Here is a 27,837-nt window from a genome sequence, read left to right on the forward strand (position 1 = left end):
GCCACTGGCCAGTGTCACCTCCCCTGGCACTGTCACCTCCCCTGGCACTGTCACCTCCCCTGGCACTGTCACCTCCCGGGATGGTCAGTGCCAGCCCCGAGATGGCCACTGGCCAGTGTCACCTCCCAGGATGGTCAGTGCCAGCCCTCGGCACAGCCACTGGCCAGTGTCACCTCCTGGCAGTGTCACCACCCCTGGCACTGTCACCTCCCCCTGGTGGCCTCATCCCTGGGCCACCCCCTTGATGTCCCCAAGGGTGTCACCTTGTCCCTGTTCCGCTCCAGCCGCTGTCCCCAGCCTGTCCCTGTGTCCTGTGTCCCTGTTGCCACCATGCCCATTGTCCCCATGCCTGGTGTGACCCTGTCCCCTGTCCCCATGTCCCCAAGGTCACACTGTGACCTTGTCCCCAAGGCCACCTCCAAGGACATCCCCCGGGAGGAGCAGGTGACACTGTGACACTGCCCCAGTGTCCCCAAGGTCACACTGTGTCCCTGTGTCCCCAGGGAAGCCGTTTGTCCCCAAGGCCACCTCCAAGGACGTCCCCCGGGAGGAGCAGGTGACACTGGAGCCGGAGCTGGAGGAGGCTTTGGCCAATGCCACCGACGCCGAGATGTGTGACATCGCCGGTGAGCGACAGCGGGGTCGGGAACGGGGTCGGGAACGGGGTCGGGAACGGGGTCGGGATGGGGTTGGGATTGGGTTGGGAATGGGATGGGATGGGTTTGGGGTCGGGAATGGGATCGGGATGGGATTATGGGGTTGGGATTGGGATGGGATTGGGACTGGGGTCAGGATGGGATCAGGATGGGATGGGTTTGGGGTCAGGAATGGGGTTGAGGTCGGGAATGGGATCGGGATGGCGTTATAGGGTTGAGGTTGGGATTGGGAATGGGATGGGATGGGATCAGGATGGGGTTGGGGTCGGGGTTGGAGCTGGAGGAGGCTTTGGCCAATGCCACCGACGCCGAGATGTGGGACATCGCCGGTGAGCGACAGCGGGGTCGGGATTGGGATTATAGGGTTGGGGTTGGGATTGGGAATGGGGTGGGATCAAGATGGGGTTGGGGTCAGGAGTGGGGTTGGGATTGGGATGGGATTATAGGGTTGAGGTTGGGATTGGGAATGGGATGTGATGGGATCAGGATGGGGTTGGGGTCGGGATGGGGTTGGGCATGGGATCGGGATGGGATTATAGGGTTGGGATTGGGATGGGATTGGGACTGGGGTCAGGATGGGATCAGGATGGGATGGGGTTGGGGTCGGGAATGGGATCGGGATGGCGTTATAGGGTTGAGGTTGGGATTGGGAATGGGATGGGATGGGTTTGGGGTCAGGAACGGGATTGGGATGGGATTGGGACTGGGGTCAGGATGGGATCAGGATGGGATGGGATGGGATCAGGAATGGGGTTGGGGTCAGGAATGGGATCGGGATGGCATTATAGGGTTGAGGTTGGGATTGGGAATGGGATGGGATGGGATCAGGATGGGGTTGGGGTCAGGAATGGGATCGGGATGGCGTTATAGGGTTGAGGTTGGGATTGGGAATGGGATGGGATCAGGATGGGGTTGGGGTTGGGGTTGGGATTGGAGCTGGAGGAGGCTTTGGCCAATGCCACCGACGCCGAGATGTGGGACATCGCCGGTGAGCGACAGCGGGGTCGGGATTGGGGTCGGGGTTGGGATTATAGGGTCAGGATTGGGAATGGGAATGGGATGGGATTGGGTTGGGGGTCAGGATGGGTTTGGGGTCAGGATTGGGATGGGATTATAGGGTTGGGGTTGGGATTATAGGGTTTGGGGTCGGGATGGGATGGGATGGGATCAGGATGGGATTGGGGTCAGGATTGGGATGGGATTATAGGGTTGAGGATGGGATCGGGAATGGGATGGGATGGAGATGAAAATGGGATTGGGGTGGGGATGGGATTGGGATGAGAAGGGATTGGGAATGGGATGGGATTGGGATGGGATTGGGGTGGGATTTGGGATTTGGGATTGGGGTGGGATTGGGATGGGAATGAGAACAGGATTTGCGCCGCAGGAGGAAACAGGAATTGGGATTGGCTTTGGCAGCAGAACAGCCTCGGCTGAGGGTAACAGTGTCCCTCAGGGCTGCACACGTGTCACACCTGTCACACCTGTCACACAGTGTCACACGTGTCATACATGTCACACCTGTCACACGTGTCATACATGTCACACGAGTGTCACACCTGTCACACAGTGTCACACACGTCACACGTGTCACACCTGTCACACGGTGTCATACATGTCACACATGTCAGTGTCATACATGTCACACAGTGTCACACATGTCACACGGTGTCATACATGTCACACGTGTCAGTGTCATACATGTCACACAGTGTCACACAGTGTCACACAGGCAGGGGGCACCTTGCATGAGGCCAGCCTGTCACACCCGTCCCTTTGTCACACACATCCTGGTGTCACACCCCGAGTGTCACACCCCTGAGTGTCACACACCTGTCCCCGTGTCACACCTCTGAGTGTCACACATCTGAGTGTCACACCTGAGTGTCACACACCTGAGTGTCACACCTGTCTCTGTGTCACACACACCCGAGTGTCCACACCTGTCCCTGCTGTCCCCGACGTCCCCACTGTCCCCTGATGTCCCTGCTGTCCCCTGATGTCCCCCCTATCCCCGCTGTCCCCTGATGTCCCCCCTGTCCCCGCTGTCCCCTGATGTCCCCGCTGTCCCCACTGTCCCCGATGTACCTGCTGTCCCCTGATGTCCCTGCTGTCCCCTGATGTCCCCACTGTCTCCTGATGTCCCCCGCTGTCCCCAATGTCCCCTGATGTCCCCGCTGTCCCCGCTGTCCCCACTGTCCCCGATGTCCCCGCTGTCCCCACTGTCCCCGCTGTCCCTGCTGTCCCTGATGTCCCCGCTGTCCCCAATGTCCCCCAATGTCCCTGCTGTCTGATGTCCCCCTGTCCCCGCTGTCCTAATGTCCCCGATGTCCCTGATGTCCCCCTGTCCCCAATGTCCCCAATGTCCCATGTCCCCTGATGTCCCCAATGTCCCCGCTGTCCCTGATGTCCCCATGTCCTCACTGTCCCCTGTGTCCCTGCTGTCCTGAGTGTCCCCGATGTCCCCTGATGTCTCGCTGTCCCCAATGTCCCCTTGTCCCCAATGTCCCCTGATGTCCCCACTGTCCCCTGATGTCCCGCTGTCCCTAATGTCCGCTGTCCCCGATGTCCCTGATGTCCCCACTGTCCCCTGATGTCCCTTTGTCCCCCCTGTCCCCGCTGTCCCTGATGTCCCTGATGTCCCCCTGTCCCATGTCCCCGATGTCCCCTGATGTCCCCACTGTCCCCTGATGTCCACAGCTGTCCCCCTGTCCCCGCTGTCCCTGAGTCCTGATGTCCCCCCTGTCCCCGCTGTCCCCGATGTCCCCTGATGTCCCCACTGTCCCCTGATGTCCCCGCTGTCCCCCCTGTCCCCGCTGTCCCCGCTGTCCCCTGATGTCCCCGCTGTCCCCGCTGTCCCCCCTGTCCCCGCTGTCCCCGCTGTCCCCTGATGTCCCCGCTGTCCCCGCTGTCCCCTGATGTCCCGCTGTCCCCGCAGCCATCCTGGGCATGTACACGCTGATGAGCAACAAGCAGTACTACGATGCCATCTGCAGCGGTGACATCACCAACACCGAGGGCATCAACAGTGAGTGACAAAGGGACACCGACAGGGGACATGCTCCTCGCCGTGTCCCTGTCCCCGTGGTGTCCCCACGCTGTCCCTGTGGTGTCCTCGTGTCCCTGAGCTCTGTCCCCACACTGTCCCCATGTCCCTGAGCCTTGTCCCCATGGTGTCACCATGCTCTCCCCACACTGTCCCAATGGTGTCCCCAAGCTGTCCCCATGTCCCCAAGCTGTCCCCATGTCCCCAGGTGTTATCCAGCCAGACCGGTACCGGCCTGTGTCCGACGAGCCCCCGAACCCCACGGACGTTCAGTGTCCCCACGCTGTCCCCATGTCCCTGAGCTCTATCCCCCTGCTGTCCCCATGTCCCCAAGCTGTCCCCACACTGTCCCCATGCTGTCCCCAGGTGTTGTCCAGCCAGACCAGTACCGGCCTGTCCCCGACGAGCCCCCAAACCCCACGGACGTTCAGTGTCCCCAAGCTGTCCCCATGTCTCCACACTGTCCCCACACTATCCCTGCACTGTCCCCATGTCCCTGAGCTCTATCCCCAAGCTGTCCCCAAGCTGTCCCCATGTCCCCGCACTGTCCCCATGTCCCCAGGCGTTGTCCAGCCAGACCGGTACCGGCCTGTCCCCGACGAGCCGCCGAACCCCACGGATGTCGAGGACACTCTGCGGCGCCTGAGGGACAATGACCCTGAGCTGCTGGACGTCAACCTCAACAACATGCAGGTGACACACAGGTGACACCGCGGTGCCACTGTCCCCAGCCCAGGCTGTCCCCAGGGTGTCCCCAGGGGGTGGTTCCTGTCCCAGGGTGTCCCCAGGATGTCCCTGGGGGTGGCTTCTGTCCCCACAGTGTCCCCAGGGTGTCCCCAAGGTGTCCCCAGGGGGTGGTTCCTGTCCCAGGATGTCCCCAGGGTGTCCCCAAGGGGTGGCTCCTGTCCCCAGGGTGTCCCCAGACGGTGGCAGGGTGACAGGTCCCACCCCAGGGTGTCCCCAAGGGCTGTGTCACCCTATCCAGGGTGTCCCCAGGATGTCCCCAGGGTGACAATCCCCGTCCCAGACTTTGTCACCATCCCAGGATGTCCCCAGGGTGTCCCCAAGGGCTGTGTCACCCTATCCAGAATGTCCCCAGGGTGTCCCCAGGGCGCTGGGCTCTGTCCAGGGACATGCCTTGGTGACATTTCCCCCCCTTGGTGACATTTCCACTGCCTTGGGTGACATCCAGGGCTGGCACTGTGCCCTCAGAGCCACCCGCAGCGCCCTGGGGACACCCTGCTGTCACCCTGCTGTCACCCAGAGTCCCCTGGCGTCACCTTGGTGTCACCCTGGTGTCACCTACAGTCCCCTGGTGTCACCTTGGTGTCACCCTGGTGTCACCTACAGTCCCCTGGTGCCACCTTGGTGCCACTTGTAGTCCCCTGGTGTCACCCTGGTGTCACCTAGAGTCCCCCGGTGCCACTCTGGTGCCATCCCAGTGCCACCTACAGTCCCCTGGTGTCACCCTGGCATCACCTAGAGTCCCCTGCTGCCACCTTGGTGTCACCCTGTGTCACCTGCAGTCCCCTGCTGCCACTCTGGTGCCACCCCAGCCCCTGGTGACCCTGTCCCCAACTGTCCCTAACTGTCCCCACTGTCCCCACTGTCCCCTCAGGCCATCGATGTCCCCACGCTCCAGGCCATCTGGAGATGTCCCCAGCCCCATGATGATGTCCCTAACTGTCCCCCCTGTCCCCTCAGGCCATCGATGTCCCTAACTGTCCCCAATGTCCCCTCAGGCCATCGATGTCCCCACGCTGCAGGCCATCTGGGGATGTCCCTAACTGTCCCCCCTGTCCCCACAGGACATCGATGTCCCTAACTGTCCCCCCTGTCCCCTCAGGCCATCGATGTCCCCACGCTGCAGGCCATCTGCTCATTGTCCCCAATGTCCCCAATGTCCCTAACTGTCCCCAATGTCCCCAATGTCCCCTCAGGCCATCGATGTCCCCACGCTGCAGGCCATCTGCTCATTGTCCCCAATGTCCCCCCTGTCCCCTCAGGCCATCGATGTCCCCACCCTCCAGGCCATCTGCGAGGCCATCAAGAGCAACACTCACGTCAGGAGCCTCAGCCTGGCAGCAACTCGCAGCAACGACCTGGTGGCCAACGTGAGTCACCTGTGTCACCTGTGTCCCCAAGTGTCCCCAAATGTCACCAATGTCAGCAAATGGGATGGGAGAATCCCTGCCAAACGTTCCCCGTGTCCCCAAGTGTCACCAATGTCACCAAGTGTCATCAAATGGGCTGGGAGAGTCCTTGCTAAATGTTCCCCGTGTCCCCAGGTGTCACCAAATGTCCCCAGATGGGCTGGGACAGTCCCTGCCAAACATTCCCTGTGTCCCCCTTGTGGCCAATGTGAGTCACCAATGTCCCCAGTGTCCCCAATGTCCCCAAGTGTCACCAAACGGGCTGGGAGAGTCACTGCCAAACACTTCCTGTGTCCCCAAATGTCCCCAAGTGTCCCCAAGTGTCACCAAGTGTCCCCAAGTGTCACCAATGACACCAAAGGGGCTGGGGCGGTCACTGCCAAACATTGAGTGTGTCCCCAAATGTCACCAAGTGTCACCAATGTCACCAAACGGGCTGGGACAGTCCCTGCCAAACGTTCCCTGTGTCCCCAAATGTACCCAAATGTCTCCAAGTGTCACCAGGTGTCCCCAAGGTCCCCAAATGGGTTAGGGCGGTCCCTGCCCTGTGTCCCCAGATGTCCCCAAATGTCATGGGACAGTCCCTGCCAAACGTTCCCTGTGTCCCCAAATGTACCCAAATGTCCCCAGTGTCACCAGGTGTCCCCAAGGTCCCCAAATGGGTTGGAGTGGTCCCTGCCCTGTGTCCCCAAATGTCCCCAGATGGGTTGACACAGTCCCTGCCTGGTGTCCCTCATGTTCCCAAAGGTCCCTGGATGGGTGGTGACACTGTGGTGCCACTCTGGTGTCACTTCAGTGTCACTTCAGTGCCACTTTAATGACACTCTGGTGCCGCTTCGGCGACACTTTGGTGCCACTCTGGTGACACTGTGGTGCCACTTTGGTGACCCTGCAGTGACACTTTGGTGCCACTTTGGCGACACTCTGGTGACACTTTGGTGACAACCAGGTGCCACTCTGGTGCCACTTCAATGACAGGTGCCACTTTGGTGACCCTCTGGTGTCACTTTGGTGCCACTCAGGTGTCACTTTAGTGACACTCTGGTGCCACTCAGGTGCCACTTTGGTGACACTCAGGTGACACTCAGGTGCCACTCTGGTGCCACTTTGATGCCACTCTGGTGCCACTTTGGTGACACTTTGCTGATACTGAGGTGATGCACTTGTGCCACTTAGGTAATACTTTGGTGACAATTCAGTGACACTCAGATGACACTTCAGTGACACTTCGGTGCCACTTTGATGCCACTTTGGTGCCATTTTAGTGACACTTTGGTGCCACTTTAGTGCCACTTTGCTGATACTGAGGTGACACACTTGTACCACTTAGGTAATTCTTTGGTGACACTTCAGTGCCACTCAGGTGCCACTTTGGTGCCACTTTGGTGTCACTTTGGTGTCCCTGAGGTGTCCCTTTGTGTCCCCGTGGTGTCCCCAGGCGGTGGCAGAGATGCTGGAGCACAACCAGAGCCTGCAGAGCCTCAACCTGGAGTCCAACTTCATCAGCAGCGCGGGAATGCTGCGCGTGTTGGGGACAATGACAGGGACAAACAGGACACTGACCGAGCTGCGTGTGGATAACCAGGTGACACTGACAGTGACAGTGACAGTGACAGCAATGCTGCGGGTGCTGGGGACAATGACAGGGACAAACAGGACACTGACCGAGCTCAGAGTGGATAACCAGGTGACACTGACAGTGACAGTGTTGGGGACAATGACAGGAACAAACAGGACACTGACCGAGCTCCGAGTGGATAACCAGGTGACACTGACAGTGACAGCGTTGGGGACAATGACAATGACAAACAGGACATTGGCTGAGCTCAGAGTGGATAACCAGGTGACAGTGCTGGGGACAGTGACAGTGACAGCAATGCTGCGCGTGTTGGGGACAATGACAGTGACAAACAGGACACTGACCGAGCTCCGAGTGGATAACCAGGTGACACTGACAGTGACAGTGTTGGGGACAATGACAGTGACAAACAGGACACTGACCGAGCTCCGAGTGGATAACCAGGTGACACTGACAGTGACAGTGACAGTGACAGCAATGCTGTGCGTGTTGGGGACAATGACAGGGACAAACAGGACACTGACCGAGCTGCGCGTGGATAACCAGGTGACAGTGACAGTGACAGCGACACTGACAGTGACACTGACAGTGCTGGGGACAATGACAGGGACAAACAGGACACTGGCCGAGCTCCGAGTGGATAACCAGGTGACAGTGACAGTGACACTGACAGTGCTGGGGACACTGACAGTGCTGGGGACAATGACAATGACAGTGCTGGGGACAATGACAGTGACAAACAGGACATTGGCTGAGCTCCAAGTGGATAACCAGGTGACAGTGACAGTACTGGGGACAATGACAGGGACAAACAGGACACTGACCGAGCTGCGCGTGGATAACCAGGTGACAGTGACAGTGCTGGGGACAGTGACAGCAATGCTGCGGGTGTTGGGGACAATGACAGGGACAAACAGGACACTGACCGAGCTCCAAGTGGATAACCAGGTGACAGTGACAGTGACAGGGACAGTGACAGTGACAGTGACAGTGTTGGGGACAATGACAGGGACAAACAGGACACTGGCTGAGCTGCACGTGGATAACCAGGTGACACTGACAGTGACAGTGCTGGGGACAGTGACAGTGACAGTGACAGTGACAGCAATGCTGAGGGTGTTGGGGACAATGACAGTGACAAACAGGACATTGGCTGAGCTGCACGTGGATAATCAGGTGACAGCGCTGGGGACAATGACAGTGCTGGGGACAATGACAGGGACAGTGCTGGGGACAGTGACAGTGATAGCAACAGCAATGGGACACGAGGGACACGGGGGGGTGACAATGTCCCCAGTCATGTCCCCAATGTCACACTGATGTCCCCACTGCAGGCTCAGTGGTTTGGTGACACGGTGGAGATGGCCATGGCCACCATGCTGGAGCAATGTCCCCAATGTCCCAAATGTCCCCAATGTCCCCACTGCAGGCCCAGCGGCTCGGTGACACGGTGGAGATGGCCATGGCCACCATGCTGGAGCAATGTCCCCATGATGTCCCCAATGTCCCCACAGGCTCAGCGGCTCGGTGACACGGTGGAGATGGCCATGGCCACCATGCTGGAGCAATGTCCCCATGATGTCCCCAATGTCCCCACAGGCTCAGCGGCTCGGTGACACGGTGGAGATGGCCATGGCCACCATGCTGGAGCAATGTCCCCAGTGTCACACTGCTGTCCCCAATGTCACACTGCTGTCCCCAGTGTCACACTGATGTCCCCAATGTCACACTGATGTCCCCACAGGCCCAGCGGCTCGGTGACACGGTGGAGATGGCCATGGCCACCATGCTGGAGCAATGTCCCCAAGTCCTTCGCTTTGGCTACAACTTCACCCTGCAGGGACCTCGGGCCAGAGCAGCCATGGCGGTGACACGCAACAACGAGCTCCGTGAGTGTTACCAAGTGTCCCCAAGTGTCACCTGGGGGGTCTGGGGGGGTGACACTGCTGTGACACGCAACAACGAGCTGCGTGAGTGTCACCAAGTGTCACCTGGGTCACCTGGTGTCACCTGGGGGGGTTAGAGGGGTGACACGCAACAACGAGCTCCGTGAGTGTTACCAAGTGTCCCCAAGTGTCACCTGGGGGGTCTGGGGGGGTGACACTGCTGTGACACGCAACAACGAGCTGCGTGAGTGTCACCAAGTGTCACCTGGGTCACCTGGTGTCACCTGGGGGGGTTAGAGGGGTGACACGCAACAACGAGCTCCGTGAGTGTTACCAAGTGTCCCCAAGTGTCACCTGGGGGGTCTGGGGGGGTGACACTGCTGTGACACGCAACAACGAGCTGCGTGAGTGTCACCAAGTGTCACCTGGGTCACCTGGTGTCACCTGGGGGGGTTAGAGGGGTGACACGCAACAACGAGCTCCGTGAGTGTTACCAAGTGTCCCCAAGTGTCACCTGGGGGGTCTGGGGGGGTGACACTGCTGTGACACGCAACAACGAGCTGCGTGAGTGTCACCAAGTGTCACCTGGGTCACCTGGTGTCACCTGGGGGGGTTAGAGGGGTGACACGCAACAACGAGCTCCGTGAGTGTTACCAAGTGTCCCCAAGTGTCACCTGGGGGGTCTGGGGGGGTGACACTGCTGTGACACGCAACAACGAGCTGCGTGAGTGTCACCGGTGTCACCTGGGTCACCTGGTGTCACCTGGGGGGGTTAGAGTGGTGACACAGAACAACAAGCTGCGTGAGTGTCCCCAAGTGTCACCTGGGTGAAGTTAGAGGGGTGACACTGCGGTGACACGGAACAACAAGCTGTGTGAGTGTCCCCAAGTGTCACCTGGGTCAGGTTAGAGGGGTGACACTATGGTGACACGGAACAATGAGCTGCATGAGTGACACCGGTGTTCCCAAGTGTCCCCACATGCCACCTGGTGTCCCCAAATGTCACCTCAGGCAGCAATTTGGGGTCCCAGGTTTGTCCTTCCATCCCAGTGATCTCCAGGAATGTCCCCAAGTGTCCCCAAGTGTCCCCAAATGTCACCTCAGGCAGGAATTTGGGATCCCAGGTTTGTTCCTCCATCCCAATGATCTCCAGGAATGTCCCTAAGTGTCCCCAAATGTCCCCAAGTGTCCCCAAATGTCACTTCAGGCAGGCATTTGGGGTCCCAGGTTTGTCCTTCCATCTCAATGTTCTTCAGAAATGTCCCCAAATGTCCCCAAATGTCACCTCAGGCAGCAATTTGGGGTCCCAGGTTTGTCCTTCCATTCCCAATGATCTCCAGGAATGTCCCCAGGTGTCCCCAAATGTCCCCAAGTGTCCCCAAATGCCACCTCAGGCAGCAATTTGGGGTCCCAGAGCTGAACCCACCTTAGGAGGAGATCCAGGAATGTCCCCAAGTGTCCCCAAATGTCCCCAAATGTCACCTCAGGCAGCAATTTGGGATCCCAGGTTTGTCCTTCCATCCCAGTGATCTCCAGGAATGTCCCCAAGTGTCCTCAAGTGTCCCCAAATGTCCCCAAGTGTCCCCAAATGTCACCTCAGCAGGAATTTGGGATCTCCAGGGATGTCCCCAAGTGTCCCCAAATGTCCCCAAATGTCCCCTCCACCCCTCACCCCTGTCTCCTCTCCCCCCAGGTCGCCAACAACAGAAGAAATCGGAAAAATCCTGAAAATCCTAAAAATTCCCCCAAATTTCCCATCCACCCCAAACTCAGGAAGTGCTGGAATAAAACTGGAAAAATCCCGAAAAATGTGGATTTTGGGATCCTTTTGGGGCAGAATTGGGGGTTTTGGGATTTGGGGATTTTGGGGATTTGGGATTTTGGGATTTTGGGGTTTTTGGGGATTTGGGATTTTGGGTTTTGGGATTTGGGATTTTGGAGATTTTGGGATTTCAGGTTTTTGGGATTTTGGATTTCTGGGGATTTAGGATTTGGGATTTTGGGGTTTTGGATTTAGGGATTTGGGATTTGGGTTTTTGGGATTTGGGATTTTTGGGGTTTTGAGATTTGGAATTTGGGGTTTTGGGGATTTGGGATTTTTGGGGATTTGGGGTTTGGGGATTTGGGATTTTGGGGATTTTGGGATTTGGGGTTTTGGGATTTGGGGTTTTGGGGATTTGGGGGATTTGGGGTTTGGGGATTTGGGGATTTTTGGGATTTGGGGTTTTGGGATTTGGGATTTTGGGGATTTTTGGGATTTTTAATTTCAGGAATTGGGTTTTTGTGATTTTGGGTTTTTGGATTTTTGGGATTTGGGGATTTTGAGATTTGGTGGATTTGGGATTTTCGGGATTTGGGATTTTGGAGATTTTTGGGATTTCAGGATATTTCAGGATTTGGGTTTTTGGCATTTCAGGATTTGGGGATTTGGGGATTTGGGATTTTGAGATTCGGTGGATTTGGGATTTTCGGGTTTTTGGGATTTGGGAATTTTGAAATTTAGGGATTTTGGGGTTCTGGGATTTTGGGATTTCAGGATTTGGGGTTTTGGGATTTTGGGGTTTGGGGATGTTGAAATTTCAGGATTCAGGGATTTCAGGATTTGGGATCAGCCCACCCCACCACATCCCCCAAATCCTTGGGATCACCAAATCCCACAAAAAACCCCAAAATTCCCCCTTTTAGACATCCCTGAGATGATTTTGGGGGAAAATCCCCCAAACCTTTCCAGAAAAACCCCAAAATCCCCAATTTTGTCCCAATTCCCAACAACTCCAACACCTCAGCCTCCTCTCCAGGCTGTATTTCCGAGGATTTCGGGACATTTGGGGACATTTGGGGACATTTTGGGGACATTTGGGGTCAGAGCGGCGGCGGCTCCTCCTCGTCCGAGTCGAATTCCACATTCTCGTCCTTCACCCAATTCCCACAGGAATCCTGGATCCACCCTGAGCTGGGATTGGGAAAAACGATGGATTTTGGGATTTTTGGGATTTTTTTTTATTATTTTTTAGGGTTTTTTAGGGATTTTTTGGGATTTTTGAGAATTTTTTTGGGATTTTTGAGAATTTTTTGGGGATTTTTTTGGATTTTAGGCAATTTTTGGGGGATTTTGGGGGGTTTTTAAGGGATTTCTTGGGATTTTTTGGGAATTTTTTGGATTTTTTTATTTTAGGAGTTTTTAGAATTTTTGAGGATTTTTTTGGGATTTTTAGAATTTTTTTGTTTTAGGGATTTTTTGGAGGATTTTTTAGGGATTTTTAGGGATTTTTTTGGGATTTTTGATGATTTTTTAGGGTTTTCTTAGGTTTTTTGGGGATTATTTTAGGGATTTTTTTGAGGATATTTTGAGGATTTTTTGGGGATTTTTGATTATTTTTTGGGGGATTTTTTGGGGACTTTGGGGGATTTTTTAGGGATTTTTGGGGATTTTTTGAGGATTTTTGGGGGTTTTTTAGGATTTTTAAGGTAATTTTTGGGGATACATTAGGGATTTTTTGAGGATTTTTAAGGGATTTTTCAGGGGGTTTTTTTGGGTTTTTTGGGGATTTTTTAGGGATATTTTGAGGATACATTAGGGGTTTTTTGGGGATTTTTGGAGGATTTTTTGGGGATACTTTAGGGATTTTTTGAGGATTTTTGGGGGATTTTTGGAGTCCAATTCCACATTCTCATCCTTCACCCAATTCCCACAGGAATCCTGGATCCACCCTGAGCTGGGATTGGGGGGAAATAATTGATTTTGGGATTTTTGGGATTTTTTTCAGGATTTTTTATAATCTTTGGGAATTTTTTAGGAATTTTTAGGGGTTTTTTAGGCTTTTTTGAGGATTTTTGGGGATTTTTTGGAGGATTTTTTAGGGATTTTTAGAGAATTTTTTGAGGATTTTTTAGGGATTTTTTGAGAATTTTTTTGGGATACATTAGGGATTTTTTGACGACTTTTTAGGGATTATTTGGGATTTTTGGGAATTTTTAAAAGGATTTTTTGAGGTTTTTTAGGGGTTTTTTGGGGATTTTTTAGGGATTTTTGGGGGATTTTTTGAGGATTTTTTTAAGGATTTTTTTGATTTTTTGAGGATTTTTTAGGTATTTTTTGAGGATTTTTAGGGGATTTTTTCAGGATTTTTTGAGAATTTTTTGGGGATGTTTTGGGGATTTTTTTTATTTTTTGAAGATTTTTTGGGGTTTTTTAAGGAATTTTTGGGGATACATTAGGGATTTTTTCAGGATTTTTTGGGGATTTTGGGGGATTTTTTAGGGAATTTTGGAGGATTTTTTTTTTTTTTTAGGGATTTTTTGAGGATTTTTTGGGGATTTTTGGAGTCCAATCCCACATTCTCATCCTTCACCCAATTCCCACAGGAATCCTGGATCCACCCTGAGCTGGGATTGGGGGAAAATAACGGATTTTGGGATTTTGGGAATTTTGGGGGGTTTTTGGGATTTTTTAGGGGTTTTTTTAGGTTTTTTGGGGATTTTTTAGGGGTTTTTTGAGGATTTTTTAGGGATTTTTTGGTGATTTTTGGGGGATTTTGGGGGATTTTTAAGGGATTTCTTGGGATTTTTTGAGAATTTTTTTGGATTTTTTTGCATTTTTTAGGAGTTTTTTAGGATTTTTTGAGGATTTTTTGGGGATTTTTTGGGAATTTTTTTGGTTTTTAGGGATTTTTTGGAGGCTTTTTTAGGGATTTTTAGGGATTTTTTTGGGATTTTTGATGATTTTTTAGGGTTTTCTTAGGTTTTTTGGGGACTATTTTAGGGATTTTTTTGAGGATATTTTGAGGATTTTTTGGGGATTTTTGATTATTTTTTTGGGGATTTTTTGGGGGATTTTTTAGGGATTTTTGGGGATTTTTTGAGGATTTTTTAGGGATTTTTTTGATTTTTTGAGGATTTTTTAGGTATTTTTATTTTTTAGGGATTTTTCTGGATTTTTTGAGAATTTTTTGGGGATGTTTTTGGGGATTATTTTTTGAAGATTTTTTGGGGTTTTTTTTAATTTTTGGGACATTGGGATTTTTTAACGGATTTTTTGGGATTTTTGAATTTTAGGGGTTTAGATTTTTAAGATTTTTTTTTTTTTTTAGGATTTTGAGGATTTTGGGGATTTTGAGTCCAATCCCACTCTCATCCTTCACCCAACCCACAGGAATCCTGGATCCACCCTGAGCTGGGATGGGGAAAATGTTGGATTTTGGGATTTTTGGGAATTTTTGGGGATTTGGGAGATTTTTTGGGATTTTTGAGAATTTTTTGGGGATTTTTTTGGATTTTAGGCAATTTTTGGGGGATTTTGGGAAATTTTTAAGGGAATTTTTTTGGATTTTTTTTTATTTTTAGGAGTTTTTTAGGATTTTTTGAGGATTTTTTGGCGATTTTTTGGGATTTTTTTGGTTTTTAGGGATTTTTGGGAGGATTTTTTAGGGATTTTTAGGGAATTTTTTGGGATTTTTGATGATTTTTTAGGGTTTTTCTTAGGTTTTTTGGGGATTATTTTAGGGATTTTTTTGAGGATATTTTGAGGATTTTTTGGGGATTTTTGATTTTTTTGGGGGATTTTTTGGGGACTTTGGGGGATTTTTTAGGGATTTTTGGGGATTTTTTGAGGATTTTTGGGGGTTTTTTAGGATTTTTTAAGGTAATTTTTGGGGATACATTAGGGATTTTTTGAGGATTTTTAAGGGATTTTTCAGGGGGTTTTTTGGGGATTTTTTAGGGATATTTTGAGGATACATTAGGGATTTTTTGGGGATTTTTGGAGGATTTTTGGAGGATTTTTTGGGGATTTTTGGAGTCCAATTCCACATTCTGGTCCTTCACCCAATTCCCACAGGAATCCTGGATCCACCCTGAGCTGGGATTGGGAAAAACGATGGATTTTGGGATTTTGGGGAATTTTGGGGGGTTTTTGGGATTTTTTGGGGGGGTTTTTTAGGGTTTTTTGAGATTTTTTGGGGATTTTTTCTGACTTTTTCAGGGATTTTAGGGGGATTTTTAGGGATTATTTTTTGGGTTTTTTTAGGGATTTTTGGAGGATTTTTAGGGATTTTTGAGGATTTTTTAGGGATTTTTGAGAATTTTTGGGGGAATTTTAAAAAAATTTATTTTATTTTTGGGGATATTTTATAATTTTAGGGATTTTTGGGGGATTTTCTGGGAATTTTTGGGGCTTTTTTGGGAGGATTTTCCAGGATTTTTTTGGGTATTATTTGGGAATTTTTGGGGCTGTTTTGAAGGGATCTTCCAGGATTTTTTGGTGGGAATTTTGGGAATTTTTGGGTCTTTTTTAGGGAGATTTTTCTGGGATTTTTTGGTGGGAATTCTGGGAATTTTTGGAGCTTTTTGGGAGGGAATTTTGGGAATTTTTGGGGATTTTTTGGAGAGATTTTTCTGGGATTTTTTGGTGGGATTTTTGGTGGCTTTTTTGGAGAGATTTTCCAGGATTTTTTTTGGCAATTATTTGGGAATTTTGGGGCTTTTTTGGTGGGAATTTTGGGAATTCTCGGGGCGTTTTTGGAGATATTTTTTGGGATTTTTGGGTGGGAATTTTGGGAATTTTGGGAAGAATTTTCCAGGATTTTTCCCGGAATTCCCACCCACCTCCTCAGCTGCAGGTGATGCCTCAGGATCTTCATCCTCTCCTCACTCAACTCCTCGGAATTCCGTGAATTTTGGGAATTTTTGGAATTCTGGGAATTCCGGGAATTCCGGGAATTTTGTGAATTTCGGGAATTTCGGGAATTCTCTTTCCTCCTCTCCTTCCCAACACCTGCAAACCCAAAAAAACCCCAAACTGTCAATTCCAGGAATGCAGAATTCCCAAAAAAAAATCCCCAAAATTGGGAATCTCACCTCCCCTGTGTCCCGGCAGGAGTTCAGGGTTGGATCCTTTGGGATTCCCAGGATTTTGGGGAAAATTTGGGATCATCCTGGACATTCCAACCCGGGAGTTGCTGCCCTTTGTCCTGGGGTGGGGAAGGATCAGATTTTCCCATTTTTTCCTGTTTTCTCCCAGTTTTTCCCATTTTTTCACAGCTTTTCCCATTTTTTCCCAGGTCTTTTTCCCCCTTTTTCCCAGCTTTTCCAGGTTTCTCCCAAAGTTCTCAGGTCCCTTTCCTGGTTTTTCCCAGTTCTTCCCATTTTTTCCCAATTTTTCCCAGTTTTTCCTGGTTATTCCCATTTTTTTCCATCTTTTCCCCATTTTTTTCCTGGTATTCCCAGGTCCCTCTCCTGTTTTTTTCCCCAGATTTTCCCATTTTCCCCATGTTTCCCCATTCCTCCCCCCCTCTCCGTCACTTTTCCCTATTTTTTCCCCATTTTTTCCCATTCCTCACCCCACTCTCCATCAGATTCTCCCTTTTTCCCCATTTTTACCCATTTTTTTCCCCATTTCCCCCATTTTCCCTATTTTCCCCCCATTTTCCCATTTTTCCCCATTTCCCCATTTTCCCATTTTCACCCTTTTCCCCAATTTCCCTTTCCATTTTCCCCCATTTATTCCCCATTTTTTCCCCATTTTCCCCCATTTTTCCCCATTTCTCCCCATTTTCCCCCATTTTCCCATTTTTTCTTATTTTTCCAATTTCCATTTCCCCCATTTTCCCATTTCTCCCCATTTTTTCCCCCATTTTCCCCATTTATTCCATTTATTTCCATTTTTTCCCTATTTTCCCCATTATTTTCCCCATTCATTTCCCATTATTTCCCCATTTCTTCCCATTTTTTTCCTATATTTCCCATTTTCCCCATATTCCCCCATAATTTCCCCATTATTTCCCCTTTATTCCCCATATTTCCCCCACTCTCTCCCCACCCTCACCTCTCTCTCCGGCAGCAGCTGCTGTACGGCGCAGATCGCAGCAAAGCATTCTGGGTAATGCGGCGGGTCTGCGCCAGCAGGGGAGCCTGGGAAGGACACGCCCACTGTGGCCACGCCCACTTTGGGACACGCCCACTAAGACCACGCCCACTCGGAGACACACCCACATAGGCCACACCCACCCAGGGACACACCCAATGAGGCCATGCCCATATATGGGAGATCCACATTGGGACACACCCACACAGGCCACGCCCACCTGGGGGACACACCCACATAGGCCACGCCCACCCGGAGACACACCCGCATAGGCCACGCCCCTTCAGGGCCACACCCAATGGGGCCACACCCACATGGGTGTGCACCCATTGAGGCCACGCCCACACTGGAATACACCCAATTAGGACACACCCACCCAATGAGGCCACGCCCACCCGCGGACACACCCATCGAGACCACGCCCACATGGGGAACACATCGGTGGAAGCCACGCCCATATTGTGACACAGCCAAGGAGGCCACGCCCACACCGGGTCACACCCACCCAGGGAGGCCACACCCACCTAGGGACATTCTCACCTAAGCCGCGGCCATTGGGGGATACAGCTATTGAGGCCACGCCCACCAGCGGCCACACCCACTTTGGGCCACACCCACCTCAACACACACTAGCCTAGGCCACGCCCACCTGAGGTCACACCCGATTAGGTCACGCCCATGGGTGCACACCCAGGGAAGCCACACCCACATCGACACAGCCAATGAGGCCACGCCTACATGGGGACACGCCCAATGAAGTCACACCCGCACCGGGACACACCCAAGGAGGCCACGCCCACACATAGACACACCTAATGAGGCCACGCCCACATGGGGACACACCCAATGAGGCCACGCCCATACAGGGACACCCAGAGGCCACGCCCACTGGAGCTCACACCAATGAGGAGTGTGCTCACTGTGGACACAACCAAATAGGCCACGCCCACCGAGGCCACACCCACCTGCACAGCTGGGGTCGCCTCCGGGGTCACCTGAGGTCCCTGCAGTGTCACCTGAGGTCCCTGCGGTGTCACCTGAGGTCCCTGCGGGGTCACCTGGAGCGAGCGACTGCGGCCATAGCAACGCTGCAGGCCTGGGAGTGGGGACAGGGAGTGAGGGGACATGGGGACAGGGAGAGTGACATGGGGACATGGGGATAGATATGGGGACATGGGGACAGGGAGTGAGGGGACATGGGGACATGGGGACAGGGAGTGAGGGGACATGGGGACAGGGAGTGAAGGGACATGGGGACATGGGGACAGGGAGTGAGGGGACATGGGGACAGGGACATGGGGACATGGGGACAGCAGGTGAGGGGACATGGGGACAGGGAGTGAGGGGACATGGGGACAGTGACAGGGACAGGGATATGGGGACAGTGACAGGGATATGGGGACATGGGGACAGGGACATGGGGACATGGGGACGGCAGGTGAGGGGACATGGGGACAGGGAGTGAGGGGACATGGGGACAGGGAAGGTGACAGGGAAGGTGACACGGGGACAGGGATATGGGGACATAAGGACAGGGAGACACAGGGACAGGGAAGGTGACACAGGGACACAGAAGGTGACACAGGGAACCCCCAGCTCTCACTCACAGTGACAGGGAAGGTGACACAAGGACAGGGAAGGTGACATGGGGACAGGCATATGGGGACATGGGGACAGCGACAGGGACGGGGACAGGGAGACACAGGGACACAGAAGGTGACATGGGAACAGGGAAGGTGACATGGGGACAGGGAAGGTGACGCAGGGACAGGGAAGGTGACACAGGGACACAGAAGGTGACATGGGGACAGGGCAGGTGACACGGCAGGTGACAGGGCAGGTGACACAGGCACACTCACTGTCCAGGTGTTTCCTGCCCGCCCTGTGCACAACCAGAGTCTCCAGCGTGTCACACACCGGCCGGTGGGGACAGACCGAGCACGCGAACCTGGGGGGACAGTGTGGGGACAGTGTGGGGACACTGCAGGGACAGTGTGGGGACAGATGGAGCACGCGAACCTCGGGGGACAGTGTGGGGACAGCATGGGGACAGTGTGGGGACACCCTGGGGACACTGTGGGGACAGACGGAGCACGCGAACCTGGGGGGGACAGTGTGGGGACACTGTGGGGACACTGTGGGGACAGATGGAGCACGCGAACCTCGGGGGACACTGTGGGGACACCCTGGGGACACTGTGGGGACAGATGGAGCACGCGAACCTGGCAGGGGACACTGTGGGGACACCGTGGGGACACTTGGGGACACCCTGGGGACAAGGCCAGGGACCCCCAAACTGAGCCTGGGGAGGCAGACACCCTGGGGACACCATGAGGACACTTGGGGACACAGCCAGGAACCACCAAACTGAGCCTGGGCAGGGGGACATTTGGGGACATCCTGGGGACACCCTGGGGACACCGTGGGGACACAGCCAGGGACTCCCAAACTGAGCCTGGGTGGGGGGACATCCTGGGGACACCTTGGGGACACCCTGGGGATACCCTGAAGGCACTGCAGGGACACCCTGGGGACACCCTGGGGACACCATGGGGACACTGTGAGGATCCCCCAAACCAGGCCTGGGTAGAGGGGACACTGTAGGGACACTTGGGACACCCTGGGGACACCCTGAGCACACCTGGGTGGGTTTGGGGTGGTGTGTTGGGGGTGGGGTGGTTGGGGTGGGGTGGCCTGGGGACACTTGAGGACACTCTGGGGACACCCTGGGGACACTTGGGGACACCCTGGGGACACTTGGGGTGGGGTGGCCTGGGGACACTTGAGGACACTCTGGGGACACTTGAGGACACCCTGGGGACACCTCGGGACACTTTGGGTCTCTCACCTGCCATTGCGCAGCAGCAGCGCCTCATCCTCGGGGATGGCACTGGCCAGCAGCTCGGCCACACGGCGTTTCTGAGGTGACACGGGGGACACAGGGGACACGGGGGACACAGGGGACACAGGGGAGGGGACACCTGAGGGATCGTCCCCCAGACTGTCCCCAAATCGTGTCCCCCAGAGTGTCCCAAAGAGCAAACTGGGGACATCCCAGGGAGGAGGATTTGGAGCCGGGGGGACATCGAGGGGCTGAGGGGACAATGGGGACATTGAGGGGGCTGAGAGGACAGAGGGGGACATCGAGAGGCTATCGAGGGGCTGAGGGGACATCGAGGGGCTGAGGGGACAATGGGGACACAGGGAAGGTGGGAAAGCCTGAGGGGACCCAGAAAAGGCGGGAAAGGCCTGAGGGGACCCAGAAAAGGCGGGAAGGGCTGAGGGGAGCCAGAAAAGGCGGGAAAGCCTGAGGGGACCCGAGGGGTTCAGGCCGCGGCCCGGGGGTGACCCCGGGGGCGGCGCGGGGAGGCCGGGATGGGGCCGGGGGTCCCGGGGGGTGTTCCCGGAGGGATCCCGGCGGGTCTCGGCCCAACCTGCAGCGCCCCGAGCGGCCCCGGGTCGCTCTCGTCGCGCTTGAAAGACATGGCGGCCCCCGCCAGGCCGCGGTCACCATGGCAACCGCGCCGCCGCTTCCGGGTGGCGATTCCCAGCCGGCACCGCGCGGGGGGAGAACCAATCAGCGAGCGCTGGGCGCTGCACCTCTGCATGATGGGAGTCGTAGTTCACCAATGGGTGTGTTTACTAGAAATACCGGCGGAGAGCGGCTGTTCAGAACTACAACTCCCAGAAGGCATCGCGCCGGTTCGGGGGGCCCGGGGCTGAGGGTCGGGCCGGTACCGGGTGGGATCCCCGGTGGGACCCTCGGTGGGACCGGGCCGGGGCATGGCGGGGAGCGGCGGAGCGGGAGCAGCGCCGCGGGAGCACCGCCTGCAGCCCGGGGACACGCTGCCGGGGCTGGCACTGCGCTACGGGGTGACGGTGAGCGGCCTGGGGACACCGGGGACACCGGGGGACAGCGGGGACAGAGGGGACACCGGGGGACAGCAGGGACAGAGGGGACAGCAGGGACAGAGGGGACAGCGGGGGTCGCCAGGGCCATGCCGAGCCCTGCTGTCCCGGTTCGCACGGCAGGCTGTCCCCAGGCCTGTCGCCTGCCCGGCCTTGGCTCTGTCCATCGCAGCGCTGTCCCCCTGCTGTCCCTCTGCTGTCCCTCTGCTGTCCCCCTGCTGTCCCCCTGCTGTCCCTCTGCTGTCCCCCTCCTGTCCCTCTGCTGTCCCTCTGCTGTCCCCCTGCTGTCCCCCTGCTGTCCCTCTGCTGTCCCCAGCCCAATTAGCCCATTAGCGCATCCCAATCCCAGTTATCCCATCCCAATCCCAGCCCATTATCCCATCCTATCCCGTTATCCCATTATCCCATCCCAATCTTAGTACTGTTCCCTTTAGTAATCCCAACGCTGTCCCTCTGCTGTCCCCATCCCAATCCCATTGTCCCATCCCAATCCCAACACAATCCCAATCCCGATTTTATTCTTGTCCCCATCCCATCCCATTATCCCATTATCCCATCCCAATCCCAATTATCCCAATGCAGATCCCAGTCTTATTCCTGTCCCAATCCCAGTCTTATTCCTGTCCCAATCCCAATGCAATTCCATCCCACCCTATCCCATTATCCCATCCCAATTATCCCAATCCCAGTCTTGCTCCTGTCCCAATCCCAATACAATCCCAATCCTGATCCCAATTTTATTCCTGTCCCAATCCCAATCCCAATTATCCTATCCCAGTACAATCCCAATCCCCATTATCCCAATCCCAATACAATCCCATTCCCAATCCTATTCCTGTCCCAATCCTGATCCCAATCCTATTCCTGTCGCAATCCCAATACAATCCTGATCCCAATCTTATTCCTGTCTCAATCCCAATTATCCCAATCCAGATCCCAATCCCAATACAATCCAGATCCCAATTATCCCAATCCCATCCCAATCCCAATCCTATTCCTGGCCCAATCCCAGTCTTATTCCTGTCCCAATCCCAATCCAATCCCAATCATCCCAATTAATTATCCCCATTAATTATCCCAATTAATTAATCATCCCAATTAATTATCCTGCAGATGGAGCAGATCCAACGTGCCAATCGCCTCTGGCACCATTTTCCTCAAACCCACCCTGCTCACCCCAATTACCCCATCCCAATTAATTAATTATCCCAATTAATTAATTATCCCACAGATGGAGCAGATCCAATGTGCCAATCGCCTCTGGCACCATTTTCCTCAAACCCACCCTGCTCACCCCAATCCCAATTATCCCAATAAATTTTCCCAATAAATTATCCCAATAAATTACCCCAATTAATTAATTATCCCAATTAATTAATCCCACAGATGGAGCAGATCCAACGCACCAATCGCCTCTACACCTCCGACACCATTTTCCTCAAACCCACCCTGCTCACCCCAATTATCCCATCCCAATCCCAAATATCTCAATTAATGCTGAAAATCCCAATAAATTATCCCAATTAATTAATCATCCCAATTAATTAATTATCCCGCAGATGGAGCAGATCCAGCGTGCCAATCGCCTCTACACCTCCGACACCATTTTCCTCAAGCCCACCTTGCTCATCCCAATCCCAATTATCCCATCCCAATAAATTATCCCAATTAATTAATCATCCCAATTAATTATCCCGCAGATGGAGCAGATCCAACGCGCCAATCGCCTCTACACCTCCGACACCATTTTCCTGAAGCCCACCTTGCTCACCCCAATCCCAATTAATTATCCCAATCATCTCAATAAATTATCCCAATTAATGAATCATCCCAATTAATTAATCCCGCAGATGGAGCAGATCCAACGCGCCAATCGCCTCTACACCTCTGACACCATTTTCCTCAAGCCCACCCTGCTCCTCCCAATTATCCCATCCCAATCCCAATTATCCCATCCCAGTTAATCATCCCAATTAATTAATGAATCATCCCAATTAATTATCCCGCAGATGGAGCAGATCCAATGCGCCAATTGCCTCTGACACCATTTTCCTCAAACCCACCCTGTTCCTCCCAATTATCCCATCCCAATCCCATCCCAATCCCAATTATCCCATCCCAGTTAATTATCTCAATTAATTAATTAATCATCCCAATTAATTAATTATCCCACAGATGGAGCAGATCCAGCGCGCCAATCGCCTCTACAGCTCCGACACCATTTTCCTCAAGCCCACCCTGCTCATCCCAACCCCTGCAAACCCCGAGGTCAATCAGGTTAATCAGGTTAATCAGGTCAATCAGGTTAATCAGGATAATCGTGAATATCGGGATAATAATCGCGACATTCCCGAGGAAAACCTTCCGGAACCTTCCCGCCATGACCTGTCGGCTTCGGATTTCCTGCGGCGCTTGGACGCCGAGATTGGACGTTCCAAGGAGGCTGCAGCGCTGCAGATCCGCAGCCAGGAGGGCAGGTGGGACTGGGGGGAACTGGGATGAACTGGGAGAAACTGGGAGCAAACTGGGAGAGAAAACTGGGAAAAAATTGGGAAAAATTTGGGGGAAAAATGGGGGAAAGAATGGGGAGAATTGGGGTTTCTCGGTTGTTCCAAGGAGGTGCAGTGCTGCAGATCCGCAGCCAGAAGGGCAGGTGGGACTGGGAGAAACTGGGATGAACTGGGAGAAAAAACTGGGAAAAACTTGGGAAAACTTTGGGAAAAATTTGGGGGAAATCAGGGGTAAAATCAGGGAAAAAATGGGGCAAAATTTGGGGTGAAAATGGGGAAAGAAGGGGGAGAATTTGGGTTTTTCAGTTGCTCCGAGGAGACTGCAGCATTGCAGATCCACAGGTGGGAACTGGGAGAAACTGGGAGGAACTGGGAGGGAAAACTGGGAAAAATTTGGGGTAAAATCAGGGAAAAAATTGGGAAAGAATGGAGGAAAATTTGAGTTGCACTGGAGGAAAATTGGAGCAAAATTGGGGTGAAATTGCAGGAAAAATTGGGATAAAACTGGGGAAAAATTTGGGAAAAATTGGGATAAAATTGGGGAAAAATCTGGGAAACATTTGGGAAAATTGGGGCGAAATTTGAGCAGAATTTGGGCAAAATTGGAGGAAAAATGGTGTAAAATAGGGGAAAATTTGGTGTTTGTGGGCGGGGTGGTGGCAGTGGTGTCACCTGGTGTCCCCTCTGTCCCCACAGCACTGTCCCCAGCCCGGCTGGCCACAGCCCTTTGTCCCCTCGGGGGGGACAGCTGGGACCTCGAGCTCTGAGCAGGAGCAAGCGGGCAGCGGCGCTCAGGGACACCGAGGATGACATCTTTGCCTTGTGACACTTTGGGGACATTGGGGACACTGCTGAGGACACTGGGAACATGACATTGGGGACACTGGGGACATCCTGGGGACATTGAAATGGACATTGGGGACACCCTGGGGACATTGGGGACACCTGGAGCTCTGAGCAGGAGCAAGCGGGCAGCGGCGCTCAGGGACACCGAGGATGACATCTTTGCCTTGTGACATCGTTGGGGACATTGGGATGGACACTGGGGACACTGGGGACACTGCTGGGGACATTGGGGACATTGAAATGGACATTGGGGACACCTGGGGACATTGGGGACACTGGGGACAGCTGGAGCTCTGAGCAGAGCCAAGTGGGCAGCGGCGCTCAGGGACACCAAGGATGACATCTTTGCCTTGTGACATCGTTGGGGACATTGGGGACACCCTGGGGACACTGGGATGGACATTGGGGACACTGGGGATGTGACACTGGGGACACTAAATGTGCCATGGAGGACACTGAGATGTGACAACAAGGACATTGGGGACACCCAGAACCTGGCACTGGGGACACTGGGGACATGACATTGGGGACACTGGGATGGACTCTGAGGACACTGGGATGTGACATTGGGGACACTGCTGGGGGACACTGGGAATGGACACTGGGGACAGGGATGGGACATTGGGGACACTGAGAACAGGACTTTGGGGACACTGCTGGGGGACACTGGGATGTGACATTGGGGACATTGGGAATGGGACACTGGGGACACTGGAGATGTGCCATCGAGGACACTGAGATGTGACATTGGGGACATCGGGGACATTGGAGTCACTGGGAATGTGACACTGGGGACACTGGGCATGTGATATTGGGGACACTGGGGACACTGTAAATGTGCCATTGAGGACACTGGGATGTGACATTGGGGACACTAAGAATCTGACACTGGGGACACCTGGGATGTGACATTGGGGATGTGACACTGGGGACACTAAATGTGCCATTGAGGACACTGGGATGTGACATTGGGGACACTATGAATCTGGCATTGGGGACACCTTGGGGACACCTGGGATGTGACATTGGGGACACTAAATGTGCCATTGAGGACACTGGGATGTGACATCGGGGACACCCAGAAGCTGGCACTGGGGACACTGGGATTGACACTGGGGACACTGCTGGGATGGACATTGGGGACACTGGGATGGACATTGGGGACATTGGGAATGGACATTGGGGACACTAAGAACAGGACATTGGGGACACTGGGGATATTTGTGACACTGGGGACATTGGGAATGGGACACTGGGGACACTGTAAATGTGCCATTGAGGACACTGGGATGTGACATTGGGGACACTATGAATCTGACACTGGGGACACCTGGGATGTGACATTGGGGACACTAAATGTGCCATTGAGGACACTGGGATGTGACAGCAAGGACATTGGGGACACCCAGAACCTGGCACTGGGGACATCAGAGATGTGCCACTGAGGACACTGGGATGTGACATCGGGGACTTCGGGAACACCTGGATGTGACACTGAGAGGTGACACCAGGAGGTGACATCAGGAACACCTGGATGTGACACTGAGAGGTGACACCAGGAGGTGACATCAGGAACACCTGGATGTGACACTGAGAGGTGACACCAGGAGGTGACATCAGGAACACCTGGATGTGACACTGAGAGGTGACACCAGGAGGTGACATCAGGAACGCCAGGAGGTGACACCAGAGGTGACAGCAGTGGTGACAGCAGGAACACTGGAGATGTGACACTGAGAACACCAGGAGGTGACATCAGGAACACCCAGATGTGACACCAGGAGGTGACATCGGGAACAGTGGGATGTCACATCGGGAGGTGGCACCAGGAACACTGGAGATGTGACATCGAGAGCACCAGGAGGTGACATCAGGGACACCCAGATGTGACACCAGGAACACCAGAGGTGACATCAGGGACACCAGGAGGTGGCACCAGGGACACTGGAGATGTGACATCAAGAACACCAGGAGGTGACACCCAGAGGTGACACCCAGAGGTGACATCAGGAATGCCAGGAGATGACACCAGAGGTGACCCTGGGATGTCACATTGGGAGGTGACACCAGGAGGTGACATCAGGAACGCCAGGAGATGACACCAGAGGTGACCCTGGGATGTCACATTGGGAGGTGACACCAGGAGGTGACATCAGGGACACCAGAGATGTGACACCAGGAACACCAGGAGGTGACACCAGAGGTGACATCAGGGACACCAGGAGGTGGCACCAGGGATACTGGAGATGTGACATCAAGAACACCAGGAGGTGACACCCAGAGGTGACACCCAGAGGTGACATCAGGAACGCCAGGAGATGACACCAGAGGTGACCCTGGGATGTCACATTGGGAGGTGACAGCAGGAGGTGGCACCAGGGACACTGGAGATGTGACACCAGGAACACCAGAGGTGACATCAGGGACACCCAGATGTGACACCCAGATGTGTCACCAGGAGGTGACATCAGGAACAGTGCGATGTCACATCGGGAGGTGACAGCAGGAACACCTGGATGTGACACTGAGTGACACCAGGAGGCGACAGGAACACCCAGATGTGACACCAGGAGGTGACATCGGGAACAGTGGGATGTCACATCAGGAGGTGGCACCAGGAACACTGGAGATGTGACATCAAGGACACCAGGAGGTGACATCAGGGACACCCAGACGTGACACCAGAAACACCAGGAGGTGGCACCAGAGGTGACCCTGGGATGTCACATTGGGAGGTGACAGCAGGAGGTGACACCAGGAACACTGGAGATGTGACACCAGGAACACCAGGAGGTGACACAAGAGGTGACATCAAGAGCACCAGGAGGTGGCACCAGGGACACTGGAGATGTGACACCAAGAACACCAGGAGGTGACATCAGGAACACCAGGAGGTGACACCAGAGGTGACCCTGGGATGTGACACCAGAGGTGACAGCATGGACACCAGGAGGTGGCACCAGGGACACTGGAGATGTGACACTGAGAACACCAGGAGGTGACAGCAGAGGTGACAGCAGGTGTCCCCAGAGGTGACACTGCCCCTCCCCACCGTGCCAGCACCCTGCAGGGGACACGGGGACTCTGGGGTGACACAATATCCTGCTGTCCCCTCCTGTCACCCTGGGACTGCCTGGGGACAGCGAGGGGACAGAGAGGGGACAGGAGGGGACAGGGAGGGGACAGGAGGGGACAGTGCCACCTCCCTGCTCTGAGCTTGTAAATAAACTGAACAGCATTGTCACCGCCGGGTCTGGCTTTTGTCACCCTTGGGGACAGTGGGACAGCCCTGGGGACACTGGGGCAGTCTTGGGGACATTGTCACCCTCCTGGGGACACTGAGACTCTCTTGGGGACACTGGGGCAGCCTTGGGGACATTGTCACCCCCTG

At 53.8% G+C, this 27,837-nt stretch overlaps 3 protein-coding genes and 2 long non-coding RNA genes across 11 annotated transcripts in view; 3 read left to right on the top strand and 2 right to left on the bottom strand.

Annotated features, from left to right (window-relative positions):
* Nucleotides 1-20,733, bottom strand: part of SCNM1 (sodium channel modifier 1) — a 22,629-nt gene extending 1,896 nt beyond the window's left edge. For 2 of the 3 annotated variants that reach the window (XM_085082684.1, XM_085082685.1), the window contains exons 1-7: nucleotides 20,616-20,733; nucleotides 20,030-20,100; nucleotides 19,041-19,129; nucleotides 18,147-18,277; nucleotides 17,143-17,228; nucleotides 16,176-16,288; nucleotides 15,924-16,092 (exon numbers count right to left, since the gene is read on the bottom strand). In XM_085082684.1, the coding sequence (XP_084938810.1) occupies nucleotides 15,924-16,092; nucleotides 16,176-16,288; nucleotides 17,143-17,228; nucleotides 18,147-18,277; nucleotides 19,041-19,129; nucleotides 20,030-20,100; nucleotides 20,616-20,666 (710 nt within the window). In that variant the 5' untranslated portion in view covers nucleotides 20,667-20,733. Of the gene's footprint in view, nucleotides 1-12,108; nucleotides 12,274-15,923; nucleotides 16,093-16,175; nucleotides 16,289-17,142; nucleotides 17,229-18,146; nucleotides 18,278-19,040; nucleotides 19,130-20,029; nucleotides 20,101-20,615 lie in introns of those variants that run through there. The other variant, XM_085082683.1, reaches the window with a different exon arrangement.
* On the top strand, nucleotides 483-11,129 carry LOC146427401 (tropomodulin-4-like). 2 transcript variants are annotated; one of them, XM_085082688.1, is made up of 7 exons: nucleotides 483-626; nucleotides 3,595-3,684; nucleotides 4,265-4,395; nucleotides 5,709-5,816; nucleotides 7,294-7,440; nucleotides 9,179-9,323; nucleotides 11,014-11,129. In XM_085082688.1, exons 1-7 carry the CDS (start codon nucleotides 611-613, stop codon nucleotides 11,046-11,048), a joined length of 672 nt encoding a protein of 223 aa, XP_084938814.1. In that variant the 5' UTR covers nucleotides 483-610; the 3' UTR covers nucleotides 11,049-11,129. The 2 variants fall into 2 exon arrangements, with proteins under 2 accessions (XP_084938814.1, XP_084938812.1); XM_085082686.1 differs by lacking the exon at nucleotides 483-626 and adding an exon at nucleotides 2,045-2,095.
* A 124-nt stretch (nucleotides 20,734-20,857) lies between the features above and the next one.
* Nucleotides 20,858-24,804, top strand: LYSMD1 (LysM domain containing 1). Of its 4 annotated transcripts, none has more exons than XM_085082241.1 (4): nucleotides 20,859-21,060; nucleotides 23,266-23,567; nucleotides 24,297-24,355; nucleotides 24,546-24,641. In XM_085082241.1, exons 1-4 carry the CDS (start codon nucleotides 20,965-20,967, stop codon nucleotides 24,614-24,616), a joined length of 528 nt encoding a protein of 175 aa, XP_084938367.1. In that variant the 5' UTR covers nucleotides 20,859-20,964; the 3' UTR covers nucleotides 24,617-24,641. The 4 variants fall into 4 exon arrangements, with proteins under 4 accessions (XP_084938368.1, XP_084938367.1, XP_084938369.1 ...); XM_085082240.1 differs by lacking the exon at nucleotides 24,546-24,641 and adding an exon at nucleotides 24,723-24,804 and having other exon boundaries at nucleotides 20,861-21,060; nucleotides 24,297-24,460; XM_085082242.1 differs by lacking the exons at nucleotides 24,297-24,355; nucleotides 24,546-24,641 and adding an exon at nucleotides 23,943-24,255 and having other exon boundaries at nucleotides 20,858-21,060.
* Nucleotides 24,609-26,525, bottom strand: LOC146427403 (uncharacterized). Its single transcript, XR_014856477.1, has 4 exons — nucleotides 26,486-26,525; nucleotides 25,955-26,084; nucleotides 24,704-25,024; nucleotides 24,609-24,642 (listed from the first exon to the last, which is right to left on the bottom strand). It is a non-coding gene; the product is annotated as an uncharacterized LOC146427403 (long non-coding RNA).
* Nucleotides 26,086-27,690, top strand: LOC146427404 (uncharacterized). The gene is made up of 7 exons (XR_014856476.1): nucleotides 26,086-26,138; nucleotides 26,481-26,637; nucleotides 26,693-26,729; nucleotides 26,765-26,894; nucleotides 26,976-27,194; nucleotides 27,274-27,352; nucleotides 27,400-27,690. It is a non-coding gene; the product is annotated as an uncharacterized LOC146427404 (long non-coding RNA).
* The last annotated feature ends 147 nt before the right edge of the window (nucleotides 27,691-27,837 follow it).

This window comes from Lichenostomus cassidix, chromosome 25 (assembly GCF_008360975.1).
Source record: "Lichenostomus cassidix isolate B80296 chromosome 25, HeHo_3.0, whole genome shotgun sequence".
Lineage (NCBI taxonomy): Eukaryota > Metazoa > Chordata > Aves > Passeriformes > Meliphagidae > Lichenostomus > Lichenostomus cassidix.

Bases quoted from the DNA above. Each gene is read 5' to 3' on its own strand.
- LOC146427401 (XM_085082688.1), top strand. The intron at 4,396-5,708 runs GTGACACACAGG...CTGTCCCCTCAG, and splicing joins TCAACCTCAACAACATGCAG to GCCATCGATGTCCCCACCCT. The intron at 9,324-11,013 runs GTGAGTGTTACC...CTCTCCCCCCAG, and splicing joins GACACGCAACAACGAGCTCC to GTCGCCAACAACAGAAGAAA.
- LYSMD1 (XM_085082241.1), top strand. From the start codon at position 20,965: ATGGCGGGGAGCGGCGGAGCGGGAGCAGCGCCGCGGGAGCACCGCCTG. The intron at 21,061-23,265 runs GTGAGCGGCCTG...ATTATCCCACAG, and splicing joins CACTGCGCTACGGGGTGACG to ATGGAGCAGATCCAGCGCGC. The intron at 24,356-24,545 runs CTCGAGCTCTGA...CATTGGGGACAC, and splicing joins TCGGGGGGGACAGCTGGGAC to CTGGAGCTCTGAGCAGGAGC.